At 56.0% G+C, this 18547-nt stretch overlaps 2 protein-coding genes across 5 annotated transcripts in view; both read right to left on the bottom strand.

Annotated features, from left to right (window-relative positions):
* Positions 1 to 315, bottom strand: part of DOK4 (docking protein 4) — a 39372-nt gene extending 39057 nt beyond the window's left edge. For all 3 annotated transcript variants that reach the window (XM_024198380.3, XM_024198381.3, XM_024198382.3), the window contains exon 1: positions 169 to 315. The gene's annotated coding sequence lies outside the window, so the exon portion shown is untranslated. The remainder of the gene's footprint in view (positions 1 to 168) is intronic.
* A 12254-nt stretch (positions 316 to 12569) lies between these two features.
* The window catches only part of CCDC102A (coiled-coil domain containing 102A), a 50929-nt gene continuing 44951 nt past the window's right edge, over positions 12570 to 18547 (bottom strand). For both annotated transcript variants that reach the window (XM_029911760.1, XM_029911761.1), the window contains one exon: positions 12570 to 13929. In XM_029911760.1, coding sequence (XP_029767620.1) covers positions 13724 to 13929 — 206 coding nt within the window. In that variant the 3' untranslated portion in view covers positions 12570 to 13723. The remainder of the gene's footprint in view (positions 13930 to 18547) is intronic.

Here is an 18547-nt window from a genome sequence, read left to right as displayed (position 1 = left end):
CCAGGGGGTGCCCCGATCCGGGTCCCCTATAGCAGGGGATGGGGCGGGGGGTACCCCAGGGGGTGCCCCGATCCGGGTCCCGTCCTTGGCGCTCCCCCGGGGACTCCCGAGCGCCCGGCTCCTGCGGGCTCGGTGCCCCCCAGCGCGGCGGTGAGCGGCGGCTCCTACCTGCCCGGCCCCGGCGCTCCCGGCTGCCCGTCTCCCGAGCCCGCTGCGCCCCGGCTCCATGGACGCCCGTGGCCGGGCCGCGCCGCCGGGGCTGGGGCGGGGAGCTCGGCGGCGGCGCTACGGGCAGAGCGCAGCGCCCTGCCCCGGCTTCCCAGCTCGGTCTGGGTCCCGGGCACGTCCCAGCCCAGCCCCTCCGCCGCCGTATTCCTCCGAGGAGAGGGGCAGCCCACACTTCCCCGGCTCCCGCGGGCTCGGGGGCGCGGCCGCCAGCTCCATGCAAAGGGTGGGCTCAAGCCTGACCCCGCCCCTTTCGGCCCCTCTCCTCGGGGGTATTGTAGGGTGGGGGCCCTGTGGTGCCAGGCACTGTACAATACAGACTGAGCCAACCCCTGCCCCCACCAGCTCTCAGTCTAGACGGAAAGGAAGGGGTGTTATCCCACCCCATTTTACAGAGGGGAAACCGAGGCACGGACCAATTAAATGAGTCTGCATCGGAGCCAGGAACCGAACCCAGATCATTAATTATTATTTCTATCCCAGGCAGCGCCTAGAGAGCCCAAGTGAGATCAGGGCCCCTATAGGGTGACCAGATGTCCCGATTTTATAGGGACAGTCTCGATTTTTGGGTCTTTTTCTTATATAGGCTCCTATTACCCCCCACCCCGTCCCGATTTTTCACATTTGCTGTCTGGTCACCCTAGGGCCCCACTGGGTTAGGTGCTGTAGTACAGTCCCCACCGGAGGAGTTTACAGTCAATCTCCTGGGTCCCAGTCTAGTGCCTTAGCCTGGAGAGTGTCTGTTCTCTTCACCTCACTCCTTACCTTGTGAGGTGACTTCCCCATGGAGCAGGAATAGCTCCCACTGGACCACCAGGACTTGTGGGCACCTAAGAACTGTTTCACTGGGTGGCCTTACACAAGCCCCCTTCCCCGCTCGGCGCCTCAGTTTCCCCATCTGTACAAGCAGTGCTGTGAGGTTTAGGCAGCTAGTGTTAAGCATTTTGAGAGCCTCAGGTCAAAGGGGAAAGGGAACATCACTAATTTATAATGATTATACTGCATAGTAAGTGAGACGCAGTAGCAATTACTTCGGTTTCTCCCATCCCATAATACTGAACAAAAAGGCAGATTTCAAATCATTCCACCAGCCACTGGTTAAACTGAGCTGTGGAAGAACAGGGTGGCAGCGAGGTGACTAACCTCCATTTAGTGCATTTCAAAACCAGAGGGGAGATTTACATGAATTAGAAGAGCAGCTGCAGATACACTAACCAGAAGGAGAGTCAGCAGCTCAAACGACTGCCATGCATGCTTTAGGGTGGAAAGTGCTTCCTAGCTGCATGGTCAGGTAGGTTTATACCTTCCGCATCAGGTATTGGCCCCTGTCACACATGAGATGAAGCTTTGGCCTGGTCCAGTAGGGCAACTGTTGTGTCTCTCCATTTCAGGTACTTCTAGGTCACCCATTACCCGTGCCCCCTCCTAATATGTAATACATTTACCCTCACCCCCCTCTGATATAGGACAGTGCTATTATCTCCATTTTACAGATGAGGCGAAACTGAGGCACAGACTAAGTGACTTGCCCAAGGTCACACAGGAAATCTGTGGCAGAGCAGGAAATTGAATGCAGGTTTCCATAGTCCTAGGCTAGTGATGCAACCACCAGAACGTCCTTCCTCTCACCGGGGCTTTGTCCAAATTGACTTTACCAGCTGTGGGCCAGGTCCTCCGTTGGTGCAGAGCAGCGTAGCTCTATTGACATGCGGCACTCTGCTGATGTAAACACGCTGAGCAGGTGGCCCCCTGTTTTATTATGATGTTATAATGCACATACAACAATCAGTTCCAGGCTGAATCTCAGCTTGTCGGGGCGGGGGGGTCTGTTTAATAACACACGGTTTCTTCTGCGTACATGTTTAACACCAACAACATCACGGGAATTACTGGGTGTCACGGAGGGTGGGGGAAGACAAGGCCCTGCACCCCCGGCTTCCTGCGATTCACCATGACTCTCAGCCAGCCAGTAAAACAGAAGGTTTATTTAGACGACAAGAACACAGTTCAAGACAGGCCTTGCAGGTACAGACAACAGGACCCCCCTTAGTCAGGTTCATCTTGGGGGGCTAGGGGAGGCCAGGAGGTTTGTCTGGCCTCCCCTCCATTTTTTTAGCCAGCTTCAAACTGAAACTTTTTAGCCCCTCCTTTTCCTTTGTTTTTTTTGGGGGGGGGGGCAGGAGGTTACCTGATTTTTTTTGTTTTTTAACACCTTTTGTTGGCACCTTTGTAGGGGAGGGGCCCAGGCCATTGGTTGCCAGGAGACAGGGTGTCGGCCATTCTCTGTGCAGACCCTTGCACACCCCTGGCCTCTAGGGCTCTGCAACAATCGCACACCCTGATCCCACCACCTAGATACTTAAGAAATGAATAGGGGAAACTGAGGCACCCACACAGTATTTAGAGACAACATTAAGAACATTTTTACTTCATCACACTGGGATGTAGAAATACTTCAGAGATGAGACATCTGAAATTATTTTGTTGGGGGGGGGGGAGGAGACAAGAAGGGGGAGGAGTGATGCATTTGTGTTTCACCCTCTCCATCTGTTTTATCTAAACAATGGGCCAAATCCTCAGCCAGTGCAAATCAATCGCCACCACTCCATTCACTTCAGTAGAGTTACACCGGTTTGCATCAGCTGACGATCTGGCCAGTGATACATAACGCAGCATTGTGGGGTGTTTCCTTCAAACAAATTTATAATCGGCCAAGGAGGTTTCTTTATTTTCGTGTGCGATTGATGGATTGTTGCTGGTGGAACAGCTGCTGCATGTGCAAAATAACCACTTTACAAGGGAAAATAAAATGCCCGTTGATCTAACCCATGAAGTCAAATGCCCTTTAGCTTTGCCTTAAATAGCACCTCCGCAGGCTGCCGATTCAGTGTGCGCTTGCAGCGTGCACTAGATTGGGACTCAGGACAGCTGGGTTTTATTTCTGGCTGTGCCACTGACATGCTGATTGACCTCAGGCAAATCCCTTCACCTGCCTGGGCCCATTTCCCCTTTATCTGACTTGGGGCTCTCACTCACTTTAGGTTTGTACAGGGCCTGGCCCAGCGTGGCTTGGTCCGGATTTCGAGTCTCAGCCGTGATACAAATAACACCCTGCAGCCGCTGGTCCAGATTCCAGGAGAGCCAACCTCCATCTACAGCAGTGGTTCTCAGCCTGCGGCCCAGTCAGCACCCAGCTGCGGCCCAGGTGACATCCTCAGGGCCACACAGGTAGGGTTGGATACGGCCCACAATGGTAAATAGGTTGAGAACCACTGACCCAGGAACATTTCTGGCAGTGGAGGATGCTCTGCCTTCTTACACCAGGATTGAATTTGGCCCTAAAGGCTGAAATGACCCAAGCAATGTGGCAGCTTCTCTCTGACTCCTCACTCCCCTGGGGCACTGGGAGTGGGAGAACCAGCAGCTACATTTTAACCCTGCGCTGGAGGACTGGGAAAAGTCCCAGCACTGTAACTCCCCCCTGGAGATTGATTCCCCACTCATCCCAGGTTTGGGCTGGGCTCTATCTGGTGGGCAAGGAAAAGAGAGGGAGCCCTGGAGCAGGGGAGTCACCTGGATCCCACCCCACCCCCCTCACTCAGAGAGTGCCGGGCATGGTGCCCGCCGACCATGGACTGTAGCATGCGTGCTGCTGGCACAGCTCGGCCTAACTCCGCCAGTCTCGCCTACACAGAATTGGCACCAATGGGCCACACACTGCCAACGGCTGCCGAACGAGGAGCCCCACTCCCTCCCCCGTCCAGTCTCCGAGCTGCCGTCCTCTCGCTCTTCTCCTTCAGTGCCCAAAACAAGGCAGTGCCAACTCCCTGCCAGCAAGCTGGGCAGTGCCAGCTCTCAGCCACTTCCAGTACCCTCCCAGTCCCAGCTACTGAGCACTCCTTTACTCTCACAGATCTTGGGAGACAGACCTGTCCTCGCTTACAGACAACCCCCCAACCTAAAGCAAATACTCACCAGCAACCACACATCACTGAACAAAAACACTGACCCAGGAACCTATCCTTGTAACAAAGCCCGATGCCAACTCTGTCCACATATCTATTCAAGTGACATCATCATAGGGCCTAATCACATCAGCCATACCATCAGGGGTTCGTTCACCTGCACATCTAATGGCATGTGCCAGCAATGCCCCTCTGCCATGTACATTGGCCAAACCGGACAGTCTCTACGCAAAAGAATTAATGGACACAAATCTGACATCAGGAATCATAATACTCAAAAACCAGTGGGAGAACACTTTAACCTGTCTGGCCATTCTATGACAGACCTGCGGGTGGCTATCTTACAACAGAAAAACTTCAAAAACAGACTCCAACGAGAGACTGCTGAGCTGGAATTGATATGCAAACGAGACACAATCAACTCAGGATTGAATAAGGACTGGGAATGGCTGAGCCATTACAAACATTGAATCTATCTCCCCTTGTAAGTATTCTCACACTTGCTTCTTATCAAACTGTCTGTACTGAGCTATCTTGATTATCACTTCAGAAGTTTTTTTTCTCTTACTTAATTGGCCTCTCAGAGTTGGTAAGACAACTCCCACCTGTTCATGCTCTCTGTATGTGTGTATATATATCTCCTCAATATATGTTTCACTCTATATGCATCCGAAGAAGTGGGCTGTAGCCCACGAAAGCTTATGCTCTAATAAATTTGTTAGTCTCTAAGGTGCCACAAGTACTCCTGTTCTTTGAGCACTTCTGTTGCCCCACTGACCCCGGTGTGTGACAGCAGCAATACCATCGCCCACAGTGCCCCATTAACCGGCCATGCTCCATTAGCTGAGCACTGCCAGCTCTGCCCTAGCAGTAGATGGGACTAGCCAGGCCTTTTCTCTCCCCTCCTCTCTGGGCACCACTCAGAAAGGCCTCATCAGTGTGCTAAGGATATGCCAGGCCCTGACTGGAATCCTCCTTCCCTGACCGCCATCCAGCCTGATCCCCTATGCCAGCCTGTCAAAGCGTATGCCTGCCCGGTAGCACCCCCTGCTAGCCGAGCCTGGCTCCGCATAAGCTTGGCTCAGTTTCCATTTCTCTCCACCCAGGCTGCCTCGTGGCTACCACCACCCCAGCGTGGAGCTGGTTGAGCAGCACAAACAGTTCAAAGCAACCCTCCAAGTCCCCCACCACAACACGAAAGCTCCCACTCTGCCCTAGCATCTCCCACTGGCCTGGTGCTCGTCTGTCCCAGTCGGCTCTTAACCACACCCAGCCCTCCCGAGCTAGAATTCAGCCTTCCTCAGCACCCTGTCTTTGGCTCAGAGAGACCAGCAGGCAACCACCCCTCTGCTGGCCACCCTAGTTACTCAAGGTCTCCTGCTCACTGCAGCTTCCTCATTCCCTCCCTGGGTTAGAAAAGGTCACTGGGTGAGCAACCAGCCTTCCCCTGCTGCTGTCTCCCCCGGCGTAAGGCCCACGTGTCTTCCCTTAAGACCAGTTGGGCAGCAGGTAATCAGTCACAGCTGCATACACCCTCATAAAGGGCCCAGTCACCCTGTTACAGTGTCACAGGTAAGGTCACTGAGTGAGGTGACAGCTTTCCAGTGCCCACCTGCACACAGCTCTCAGCCGTGCCGGCCCCGCATTGCCAGCTAGGCCACAGAGAGGGCACTGGCGCTGCTGGGTACCGGGGATGGAGCTGTGATGGGATGGAGCTGCGTCTGCTCGGACAGCACTGGGTAACTGGGGACCATACAGAGCGGCGTCCTTAGAAACCCTACAGCAAAGGCCATGAATGGCGTGATGCTGCTCCAGTATGGAAGGGTGACAAATGACCAGGGAATGCAGTGCAGCAGAGAGCCTGGGGAGGGGCCAGGGAGCTGGGGCCAACCCCCACTGGGCAGAGCGCCTAGAGAGGTGCCAGAGGCCTCGGCTCTGTCCAGACTGGTTGGAACCCATGTAGTTGGGAGCGCAACCAGTCAGGAATCAGGGCCCAGGATCGGTCCCCAGCCGGGCGCGCGCCAGGGCAGTAGCCAGAGCCCGGGATCGGTCCCCAGCCGGGCGCGCGCCGGGGCAGGTTTCATGGGGCGCATTGGGTGAAGAGATGGTTACTGCCTGGGTGCGCACCAGGCTGGGGACCGATCAATGGGGTGAAGAGATGGGAAGCCCCTCGCTGTAGAGCGTTTGATTGTCCAACACCTGAAGCCCAGCCAGGCTCTGCTTCCTGCCAGGTGTGTGGGGCTGAGCCGTACTGCTGGGAGGATGAGAACGCTCTGGTCTGTCCTCCCACTGCTGCCAGCGCCTCCTCTCCCAGAGAAAGGGCGACAGAGAAGGGGCAAGCCAAGGGGACCGGCGTGCAGAGATGGATGGGGGCTGAGTCAGAGGTTACACAGAGTGCAGCAGGCCTGCCTGGGCTCCCCCACAGGGCCCATCTGGGAGGTGCTGTGTCAGCCTCCACAGGAGCCTGTGTTTCGCCCGCCTGTCACTTTAATAGAGACGGATGAGGCGGCAGAGAGAAAAGAAACAGACATTGGCTGTTTCCTGCAGCAGCAACGCAAAGAGCCCGGCCTAGCATTCCTCTCCTTAACCCTGTGTGGGCCGGAGCCCTGCAGCCAGGCAGGGGGCAGACCCAGGGGCTCTGCCTACCCGAGGCCGGTGATCAGATCAGATCCTGGAGTTCCCCATCCTGTGCCACTGGGAAAACCCATCTCCTCCTGCTGGGAGAAGGGAGCCAGCCCCTGTGTTCCCTCAGATCCGGGCCTCCTCCATCAATCCAGCCCCCGGGAAGAGAGGGACTCTGCCCTCTCTGTGCAGGGCCCGGGACAGCGGGGGACCCCTGTGCGTTCACCTACTCCGAGGATCTCCTGCTTCACTTCGGCCTGGTTCTGGTGGTCTCAGCTGATGCTGCTCTGTGCACTCGCCCCATGCCAGCGGAGGGAGGGCAGCTCTGCGTCCGGAGCTGGGGGACGCAAGCCCTTTTGCCAACACATGGCACCAACTCTAAAGGCCAGCATCCGAGGCGGAGCACCGAGCCTGCCCCTGAAAACAGGCCGTGCCCGCGTCCCACAGCATGCGGGAAGGAAGATCATGGAGAAAGGCTGGAGATCAGCTGCAGGCTGTTTATTGGTCCCCAGCCCTTCCGGCTGCTGCAGGGCCGATCTTGCTGGTTTCCAAATCGGCTGCTTTTTCTTCACAGATAACTGTTCTCTGGGGCAGAGGCGAGCAGTGGAGCCTCCAATAGGGGGCCACAAAGGCCTGGGACACCCCACGTCAGTCATCATGACGTAACTAGCACCCAACACAGCTCAGTGTCTTTGTGTCACCAGCTCTGATACAGCACTTCTCATCTGTAGAGCTCAAAGCACTTTACAAAGGAGGTCGGCAGCATTATCCCCATTTCACAGATGGGGAAACTGAGGCACACGGCGGGGACTTGACTTGCCCAAAGTCCCCCAGTGGATGAGTTGGGAATAGAACGCCGGTCTCCCATGTCCCCGTCCAGTGCGCTATGCACTAGACGACACTGCTGTTACTGCAGCATAGCTGGATGATGACCTTGTTTTGGCCTGGAAAGGTTTATTTCAGGTTGTTTTTTGCCTCTAAAGTTCAGGCTTTCGTGCTTTTTTTGGATCAAGGCAAGTGCTCAGCACCTGGCAGGATTGGGCCCTTAACGTTACATCATCCCTTCTTGCACTGTCAAAATCAGGCCTGTCCCTTCAGGATGGAGCAGTGTCCTGCCATGCCAGCCTTCCAGAGAGAATCATTTCAGACCTCCTGGCTCTGCCAGCCAATGACCTTGCCCCAGATGTCTGCAGCTAGCCTAGTTGTTTATGGCTGCTGAAAGTGCTGTGTGGATACCTCTGCCACTACGATCAGATTTGTTTGGCCATAAAAAAATTAATGTTCCCCGCAAATAAAAAAAAAGGGGGGGAGGTAATGCTTTTTAGACAATCAATTAAAAGCCAGAGAGAAAGGGATTAGCTCATTGAAATATCAATTTTTAATAACATTGCATCGCTGAGTCCCTCTAAACTTACACTTCTCTGCTCTGTCGTTCTCTCTAAATATGTGCCCTGCGACACAGACCGGACGGCGACTCTGATGCCAGGTGAAGTCGGGTTTCAGCCGGGACTGGCATTTTCACTGGCACCCTGCAGTGAGGGTGATTAACCATTGGAACAGGTACACTCCCGCTCTCTCGATGTCCTCAAATCCAGACTGGCTGCCTTTCTGGAAGATATGTGTCAGCCAGACACAAAATATTGGGCTCAGTGCAGCGGTACCGGTGAGATTCTCTGGCCTATGATTATACAGAAGGTCAGACAGATGGGCTCTGCTGGCCTTACAAGTCCATGGCTCAGCACAACTCCTTCTTTTCCACTGTTGCAACGTTTTCACCAAAAAATGAACTTTTTTTTCAGAATTTTGTGATAAATGTTTCTTCTCTAGTTCAAAATTTCCCCAGTTCTCCCCCTTCAACTCTGACGCCCTCTGGATCAATAACTTCTCGGCATCCTCTCCACTCCAATTCTCACCCTCTGTGGCTTTAAAAAGAAATCCAACGCTAGTGTTGTTTTTGAAAGATTGAGCCGGATTATTCCTAGTCACCTGGAACCTGGTGTTTAACCAGATTGAAAGTAGCTGGATGGAAAACAATCGGAGTGACTTGGATTTTACATGCAAGGAAACAACATAAGTTAATTCCTACGAGAGCGAGTGCAGTGTGCCCCTCCTGTGACAATGCTGCATTAGCAAATGGCAGCCGTGAAATGTCCAGGTGGAGGGCACAGAAAACCAGGCCATAACAATCCATAGCTGTATACAACACAGATGATAACTAAGGATGGGTACGAGAGGAGTGTGTGCATTAAGTGCTAGTAGTTGGGCCAATCCTAAAACAGAAGTAGCTCGGATCCTCGTTCCCCTTGTACTCCCGTCTGGCCAACCCACCCATTCAAAAATCACGCGTCAGGCCCTCCACATCATGAGATTGACTTAAAATCCTGACTCCCTCCCTATCTCCTCTGAAGCACTGCAGCCGGAGGGGCTCAGGCCCAGATGGGGAAGAAGGGAAAGCCGCGGGGATGGGGCAGGAGCCGTGAGGAGGAGCTGGATGAGGATGGAGGCAGTGAGGCAGCACTCCCCTCCCCCGTGATGGGATGACTGACCCCAGTGATGCTAGAAGAACCCCAGAAATTTTGCCGGTTGCCCTTTGCTTTGGAAGCATCCGAGAGTTCACACCCGAGTCCAAAACCACCTTTGAGGCCTGCTCTGTCCCCAGGCCCCATGGCCGGGCCCTGCTCCTGCAGTAGCCCGCTACTTGCCTTCTCAGCTTCAGCCAGCTGCTCTGGCAGATCCCCCCCAGCCACTCGGCTCCCTTCTAGTCGGGGGTGACCTGGTGGCCCGGTGACCCAGGGAAGAGGCCTTTGTGCATTCGAGGAAAGGGGCGGGCGGAACTCTGGCTCCGGCAGAGGGGTAGGGAAAGGTTCACAGTGGTTGAGGGGGCGGATTCATATTTAAAACAAGCTGGTTCAGCCCTAGCTAATTGCTACTGTTGTTAACCCAGGTGGTCTGAGAAATACACAGCGCCCCAGGCAGGCAGGCACGGTGCCCACCTGCTCGGCTGAGCCAGACTCAGGACCGGCTCCAGGGTTTTTGCCGCCCCAAGCAACGCAAAAAAAAAAAAAAAAAAAAGCCGCGATTGCGATCAGCTCTGCCGCCGCCGCTTCAGTCTTCGGCGGCAATTCGGCGGCTGGTCCTTCGCTCTGAGAGGGACCGAGGGACCCGCCGCCGAATTGCTGCCGAAGAGCCGGACGTGCCGCCCCTCTCCGTTGGCCGCCCCAAGCACCTGCGTGCTGGGCTGGTGCCTGGAGCCGGCCCTGACCAGACTTTCCCGCTCCACAGGATGGGGAGCAAAGAGATGAATTTGCCTGGATCCCTGGCTTTCTTCCTGTGGGATTTCACGCTCTAGGCCCCGGCTGCTGCTGCAATGAGTGGGATTGCTCTCCTCACCTGCCCTGGCAGGAAGGGCAGCTCCTCACTCCCCTACCCTCAGCCTCTCCCAGCAGGAGGCGCTGTAGGGAGCAGGGGCTGAGTGCTGACGGGCTGTGGGAAGCTCACGGCTATGCCAGTCCCAGCAGGTCCTGTGGGGTGAAGCCTCCAGCATGCCCAGACTCCTGACTAATCCGGGGAGCCCTCCCCAGCGTAGCACAAACACCAGCCCCCTCTGAAGCTGTGAGGGTGGAGGCCAGATCTATCCTCACTCAGCCAAGGACCATGCTGTTGGAATACTCCGGGGGCAGATGCACCCGCTGAAGGTTCCCACCCTGGAGGGAAGGAGGACCAGGGAGGGGGCAGAGTTAAGGTTGATGTTGGAATCTGAGTTGTACATTCCTGCTAAGAGGCTTCAGAGATGTTAGTAGGTTACGAAGAAGCCAGGAACCCATTGCTCTCCATGGCCACTGAAGGTAGGCCAGCAGGTCAGTGGCCTAACCATCAGCAAGGGAGCTTTAGGCTAGGGATTAGAACAAGCTTTGTAACTATCGGCTAGTTAATAGGGGTCGCAGAGAGGTGGTGGAAGGGCGGCCCATCACCGGAGGTTTCTAAGAACAGGCTGGACAAACCCCTGTCAGGGATGGCCTAGGGGGGCGTCGCTGGTTTGCCTGGGTACAGGGGGCTGGACTAGCTGACCTCTCCAGTCCCTTCCAGCCCTCGCCTGCTCCGATTCTCTGAGCTTGTTACGTGGAGGGATTTCCCCTCTGACCACTGTTTCAAAGGGCGATGGAGTCTCGGCCTGAACTCTGCCACCCCTTCAGTTAGGAGCAATTTGGGTTTCTCAGACCCACTCACCCCCTTCCCCCTGCTCTGCTCTCCCATCTCCAGGTGACAAGCGGGATTCCTGAGCGCTGGGCTGGCCCTCTGCAAACAGGGGCCGCAGGAAGACCCAGGCGCTGTAATTACCGGCTTGCACAGACGCTATCTTGTTTTAGGTGCCAATGAGTCTGGAGCGAACTCCCCTCGCCTTCTGACTGTGTCTGCTGTGTGTCTGAGAAGGGCCCGGCTGGGGAGGGGAGTCGCCTGAATGCAGGATGCTGGTGCAGGGGCTTTGAAGATTATGGGCTAGATTAATCCTGGAGGGACTGCGATCAGATCCAGGGGCTTAGCATGCCCTGGAGGGGAGGGAGAAAACCGGGGGCAACCCGCAAAAGGCAGCGAAGTTTGTCTTTTCGCCAGCTTCAACTTCCTCGTTGAAAACCAGCGGGGGGTAGAGTTTCTGGGAGCGCCCCCAAACCAGAGCTGCTGCCCCCCTCCCAGAGCACCCCCTGCTGGGAGACGCTGGGAGTTGCCCCGCACTGGGCGCTCCTGCAGCGTTCCCTCCAGGGATTCCTAGACTCTGGAGGAAGTGAGCTCCTTGCCGTTACATCACACTCTGTTATGGGGGCAATAAACCCCCGGCTCCCTATAAAATTGTTATCACCGGCCATTATTGTTTAGGGTTTTTTTTACTAGCGTTTTAGGCCCCTAGCCAAGGCCCTTTTCAGCTGCCCTGCAGGCTCTGCCTGGGTGTCACGGGAATGGTGAGAGCAGTGGTTCATTCATGGGCTGATCCAACATGGTTCTGCCAGCGCCTGTTAATAGCGATGTCCCCCACCACATGACACGGGGGGGGGGGGGGGAGAACTCAGCCCTCCAGTCATATCCCTCTAGCATCCCACTGTCACCCGTATTAAGAGACACAGGTAGCAAGCCAAGAAGTCTTCTGCCCCACCCAGCCTCTCACTTCAGGGCCAGGCTCTTCAGCAAGTAGCATCAAACAACGCCACCACCTTGCTCCCCTCCTAGGAGTCTGAGATGCCCGTCTCTCTTCCCACCCCCCCGTCTCTCTTCCCACCCCCCTTCTCTCTTCCCATCCCCATCAGGACACCGACCCCCAGGGCCACGTCCCTCAATTCCTCACCCCTCCCTAGGCGCCACCATAGGAGTGCAACCTGGCTCCTGCAGCTTCCTCTCTCTTCCCCTTGAGGCTGGGTAGGTCTTCGGCCTGACCACCCTACGTCCCCCGCCCGCCTTATGGAAACCATCCCAGCTTGGCCTGCTCCTGAACTGAGCCTGACATGCCCTCCAGGTGCAACAGGCTCTCAGGCACGCATTAACCCCTTACGAGCCTGTGGGGGGTTCATACTTCCCATCTAGGCAAGCCCCTGCCCTGGGCATCCCAGCAGATAACACCTCTAGTCCCACACTCGGGTTTATCATAAATTCAATTTATTACAACCCTCCCCCCGCCAGCTGTCAGACGCTGTCTGTAAACGTTCCCTGCAGAAGAAGCCACCTGCTTCCTGATCTCCTGTCTCCACCAGCCTCCGTTTCCACCCCGCGGCCGGCACAGCAACAGCTTGCCTGGCCAGGGACAGCCAGCCCCGCCCTGGCAGGCGGGCGCAGTACAGAATAGCGCAGGGGTTAGGTGTGGGGGGAAAGGACTGCACCATACCGACCGCAGCGATCGCCTGGGCCCATAGCTCTATTTATAATATAAAACATATACAAATACATACATATATATAAAATCCGTATATAAAATAGAAGGGTTTGCTCCGGTGTACTTGGCCCCTGCTGTCAGTGCTCCAGGGGCCGGGCTCATCCGGGTTAGCGCCGCCTGCTTTCTGCCTTGGACGCTCTCCGGTGTATTGTTGCAATGTCCGTTGATGCTGCGAGGTGCATGTGTTCAAACGGGAGTGAGGGAGAGCGGCTGTTGGTGGACAGGGCACATGGGGAGGAGGCAGGGCCTAGTGCCCGAGGTGCAGGCCTTGGAGGGCCATGATCCTGGGCAAGTCACTGCTCTGCTCTGTGCCTCAGTTTCCCCATCAGTAAAAGGGAGGTCATTGGTTTCGAGGCTCAGTTCATTCGCGTGTGATGCTGAGATGCAAATGGTTCCCAGGTTAGGCTGGAACCGAGGCGGGGGGCTGGTGGCGTCAGAGATGGGGCCTGTCAGGTGAAAGCCATGTGCCAGGAGAGAGCTGGGGAGGGAGGGACTGGGCAGGGCATGTGCAGGAGGCTGGAACTGCAGAGGGCACTCCGGGCAGGGGCTGAAGGGTAGAGACTGCACTGCGTACCATCCAATGCACACACTCAGCCACTGATGGGGCCTCCACAACACCTCAGCTGCTGGCGTCCTTTATACAGTATCGGCACCAATGCCATTGTTCTGCCCAGGGCGGCTCATTCATGCTCTGCAGCCTGGCCCCTCCCTACTCCTCTCATGGTTACAGCCACCTGGGGATTTCTCTTCAACCCACCCTTTGGCGCTTTATCTCCCTGTGTCTACAAAACCCACTGGGGTAGAACCGACCCTGCCCCCTGGGACGGGCACTTGGCCACGGGGTTTCTCTCCAGGACCCCCCCTCCCGCCCATGACTGGTGGTGACACAGGCCAGCAGGGCCAGAGGCTGTATCCGCACACGTTCTCTGCTGGCTCTTGGCTGGTCTGGCTGCCGATGGCGAGGCCGGTGAACGGGACCAGGCTCCTGCAGGTATTATCCTCCCCAAGCGTCCAGCCTGCCGCTTCCTTCTCTCTCCTCCAGCCACCGTCTCATTGGCCCTGCGCACCAGGCACTAAGGAACCTGGATCTGTAGATCTTCATCTTCATCCAGGTCACTAGTCCCATCGTCAGGGTCGTCGGGGCCAAACCGGGAGCTCCGGATCTTCCCAAAGAGCGGCGCGTTCTGCTGCCTCCGCAGCCTGGGCCGAGAAAAACCAGAGCAAAAGCAAACATATTGGAGAGGGGAACAGAGACACTGCGAGCTCCCTGCCAGCCCCAGAGGTACATACCGCTCTATACATCTGTCGCCACGTTCCCCTTTCCCTCTGTCATGCCCCCCTCTCTGGCCGGTTAGGCTCTTGTACGACATCCATCAACATGGCATTAGGGGCCACCCCCCCCGACCTTTCTAGCTTCCCCTCTCCATACCCCTCACACCTACCAGGGTGCCAGTGCGAGGCAGAACTCCGGGGCCGGGTACAGAACCAACAGCACATTGAGATCTAAACGCCGCGGGCTCTGCCCTGCCGCTCTAGGGTGGGTACTGCTGTCTGCAACCTGGTCTTCGCTTGGCTGTTTCTCCCACGCCGGGATGAAAGCCAGGCACCACGCGGGTGGTATGGGGCAGAGCAGGGCAGACAGGAGCGGCAATGGACCGGCAGGTCCCTTTGGCCTCACCCTCATTATAGACCCAAACTCCCCCAATGACCTGCCAGAGTCACCCTTCTACAGACCCGCTCTCGGCCCCACCTCTCCTGAGCAGATTCCCCAGGCAGCCCAGGAATCTGACAACTGAGTGAAACCTGGGAAGAATCACTGGCACTGGAGGTCAGTGCCCATCCGGAACGGATGCCATGGCACAGCCCCTGGGGGAAGACCTGGCACTGGATTTCAGCGCCTGCAGTTTGGTCCAAGAGCTGCAGATAGCTATGTTACAAGCCGCTGGAACTTGGCCAGTCCCAGGGAGGGCTGGGCCTGGGAGAAGAACATAGAGCTGTCTTCTCTCTCCGCTAAGTGGGTGTTACCTGCTGATAAAGCCAAATCGGAACAGCCTTTCCCTCAATGGCTCCAAGCAACACTTAATGGACTTTTGATTAAAGCAACCAAGTTCACTTAAAGCCTTTTTCAGATCCCGCGTGCTTAACAGCAGCACATTATTGTCTGGAGCCACTTATCAGAGGGCGGAGGGGAGGGGAGTGAGCAGCAGCCTCGGCTCAAAGCTGTCATGACCTCCGCCTGCCTCCCCCAGATTAACAGCACCCAGCCTGGGGGTCGCTAAGACCAAAATGGAGCCCGCATTGACACTGCTGGGAAGGAGTCTCCCAGTGCTTCCCTGATCAACTGGGATGTCTCGTTACAGCTCCTGAGCTGGTCCCTCGACCCCAGCCCCTGCCAGTCCCGGGGAAGCTCAGATCTAGCCCCCAATTCCACAAGCCCAGGGCCCATCTCTAGGGCACAATTCCAGAGGGGAGGGTCTCCGGCTCCTTGGGGGGTGGGCTTGCATTTGGTTCTGACATTGGCTGGGCAGCGCTGCACCCAGAGCAGTCACAGTTTGGCTATTTTCTGAGATTTTTGTTTCTCTTTAGTTTATAACAAACAACCCCCCCCCCCCGCCCCCCAGTGTGTCAACTTCTCAGCAGCCTCCAGCGTCTGCTGATTCTAGGGCCAGGTCGCTGCAGGCTCCAGCCCCAGCACAGAGAGCAACTTGGGGCTGATGGAAGCTAGACTAGCTGGTTATTGCCCCCAACTGGCTGGGGATTGTAGCCGTCTCTTCTCCCTGGTCCTGTGCTAGACAGGGAAGTGATAGACACTGGCTCCCCACCCCCTGTGCTCTCCTAGGCCTGGGGAAGGGAGATCTGGGTGCTTTACACCCCTTTGAGCTGCCTGAGCAGAGCGGATCACAGCAGGGACTCAGGCCCATTAACATTAAAAACAGACTTTTTGGAGGAGGGGAATCCCTTGGATTTCCCCCCCAGGCCAAGCATCAGGGTGAGTCCAGGAACGCTGCTCCAGGCCAGGCAGTGAGGCCTTGTGGTCCCTGCTGTGCCTCCACAGATGCCCTCTCAGCCTGGGGAGCCAGCGACGGAGCCCCATCCCAAACTGGATCTCCCAGGTCTCTACCCACCTAGACCCACCCACAGGAAGTTTCCAATGCCCCCTGGGCAGCAGTACGTGGGCCCCCAAGAGGTTTCTAATCCCCTCCTGGGTGGCAATAAAATATCCCTGGCTGGGCAGCGCCACTTAGGACGTGTCTTCCTGCGGAGTTAGTGCCTGGGCTAGGCTAGCGCGGGTGTGAGCAGCCACACTGCAGAGTCCTGCCTGAGTTACTGGGTCCTCATGGGTGCTGCACCTCCCATTTCTGGGGGCACATCCCAGGGGTCTTTGTGCTGCAGTGCGCTGGGCCGCTCTGGGAGTCTTTCCCAGTGAAGTGGGGGAGAACCTGTCTGCCCTTCAGGGCACTCGGGGGGAATGCACTAGAGGACTATCAGACTTGAGAGCTTTGCCCTGTGGCCTCACTGCAAAGCAGGTGAGTTACCAGCCCAAGGGACAGTTGTACCCGGGCTCTGGCCTCTATCCCCAGCGGGGCCAGCGAGCCTGGGTTGAAAGCACCATCAAACTCGGGTGAGAGGGTTTTGTGTGCGGATGGGAGGGGGGCAGGGGCAACGCTGGGGAAGAGTCTGGGTTAACGCTGCAGTGACGACAACCCCTCATCACCGCCATGATGGCACAGGGGGGTCAAAGGCCGGGAGGGGAGGGGTCGAAGGTTCCCCACAAGGCGGCCCAAGGAAGCTAGAGGTTCGAACTGCTTGGAACTTTTTCGACAAGAACCTTTTTTTCCCCTGATAAAAATAGGTTTGAACCTATATGAGACAAAGACCCAAAAATCGGGACTGTCCCTATAAAATCGGGACATCTGGTCACCCTACTGGCACCGGGGAAAGTTGCCACCTATGGATAGTAGAACAGTGTGTGGGAAGCCCATGACTGCTCTCACTGGTGATTCTCCGGGAGACAGGAGCAAGGGGGCCTGTACCCAGGACTGCTCCTCATACATGGTTTCAATGCCCATTGAGGTCAAGGGGAGGCTGCCCATTGGCATCAGTGGGCTTTGGATGGGGCCCGTGTTCTCCTTGTCAATGGGAAGCTCTTAGTATTTGTAGCTCCTCACTCTCCGGAGCATTCAACTTCATCAGCTAAATTTATGAGTCAAATTCCAAACCCAAGCCCCGAGAACGTGATGGGAGCAGCTCTCCCATCATCCTCCGGGCGCAAAGCACGACTTTGCTGCATTTTACTGGAACGCATGAATTATTTAAAGAGGGGGCTGGGGAGGCGGGAGGAGATGAAGTCTCCATTATTCCTGTATGATTTAATGGACATGGCCCAGTAAAATAAAATCAGATTAAAAAAAAGCCCAGCTGCCTCTCCGAGGCACTTTGGATGGCGCAGGATCGATTTGTCGTGCGTCTATTTCAGCGTTTTATTGCTGGAGGAACGTACCAAAAAAAAAAAAAAAAACTTTTTAAGAGCAATGAAACCACAGCCTCTTTAAGAAGACAATGCATTTCTCTGGCCCTGTCCTCCCCCCGCCCCCCACGTGTCATATCACGCCCAGCGCGCTCTCTCTGGCGCCCCTGCTCATACGGAGCTTGGTTTGTTTTCTGCTGCGTGCTCCTGTGCCTTAGCGTGGAATCCTCTTCCAGCAGCAGAGGCTGGGGCGACTCCAAGGATCTTTGCATGGAAGGAGGGTGAAGGGTCCAAAAAATTGGGAACTGGTTGCCTGGTTGGGCACAGGATGGGATGGGTACTGCTAGATGGACCCTTTTAAGCCAGACTAGTAAGAGTTGCTCTCTAGACTGGCACATCCTCCCGTGCTGAGAGCTAAAGTCATGGTCTAGTGAAGGTTCTTCCAGCTGTTCCAGCCTTGGCAGTTTATGAACAGGTTAAAAGAAGAATTCGGAGCACTTCCATTGCATAGTGCAGCCATAGATCTCACACGGATTTGCACAGCAGGGTCAGGATAATTAGCCTCATTCTTCAGATGGGGAAAGATGAACAGAGTCACGCCTCAAAGAAGCAGAACTGAGGCAATGCCGCGATTTTGGGGGCCTGACCCCCTAGAAAGGAGCCTGGATTCTAGAGGGCAGGTGCTCAGCTCCTTTAATGTGGCTCACGTTGGGCCCCAATAAGTGAGGTACCCCAAAGCACTAGCCGCTTCTATCAATGTTGGCTAAATGCCTTGACTCCCAGCCTCGTGCCCAGTCCCTCACATCACATGTGCCCCCTCCCCAGGTCTGCCTCTGCTGGCTGTATACGGCTCTGGAGCCAGAAAGCTCCACCCCGCCCAGGCGCTGAGCAGGGCTTTCTCCGACCTCCACAGCCCTCTGGCCTAGGAGGGGTTTGAAATCTGAACCCAGCTCTGAACAACGCAAAATCTTCCCTGTGGGCCAAGCCCGAACCCCAGAGCTGAGCAAGCCAAAGCCGGGGACACGCTGGATCCATGGTTCTGATTTGGGCCAGTGGAAGGACAGGAGCCACTGGGCCTGTTCTGAGTTACACGGCTCTCATTGCGTAAAGGGGCCTTAGAGTGGGTGTCAATAACAGTTTATTCCCCTTTGAAGGCCCCTTTAAGGTGCAAGCATGGATGAGAATCAGGCCCATCACTTCCACTGAATTACCATCCTCCTGAGCAATTCCCATGGGCCTGGGTCTTGCTCCTGTTACCTAATCCCAGTCCTTTCCATGCAGAAAATGAGTGCACGCACCTGGCGGAGCTCATACCACAAGCTGGTCAACACACCTGCTGTGGTCTCCTAT

Source organism: Terrapene carolina, unplaced genomic scaffold, assembly GCF_002925995.2.
Source record: "Terrapene carolina triunguis isolate 2854851 unplaced genomic scaffold, T_m_triunguis-2.0 Scaffold130, whole genome shotgun sequence".
NCBI classification, from domain to species: domain Eukaryota; kingdom Metazoa; phylum Chordata; order Testudines; family Emydidae; genus Terrapene; species Terrapene triunguis.
This window is presented reverse-complemented; position numbering and strand designations above follow the sequence as displayed.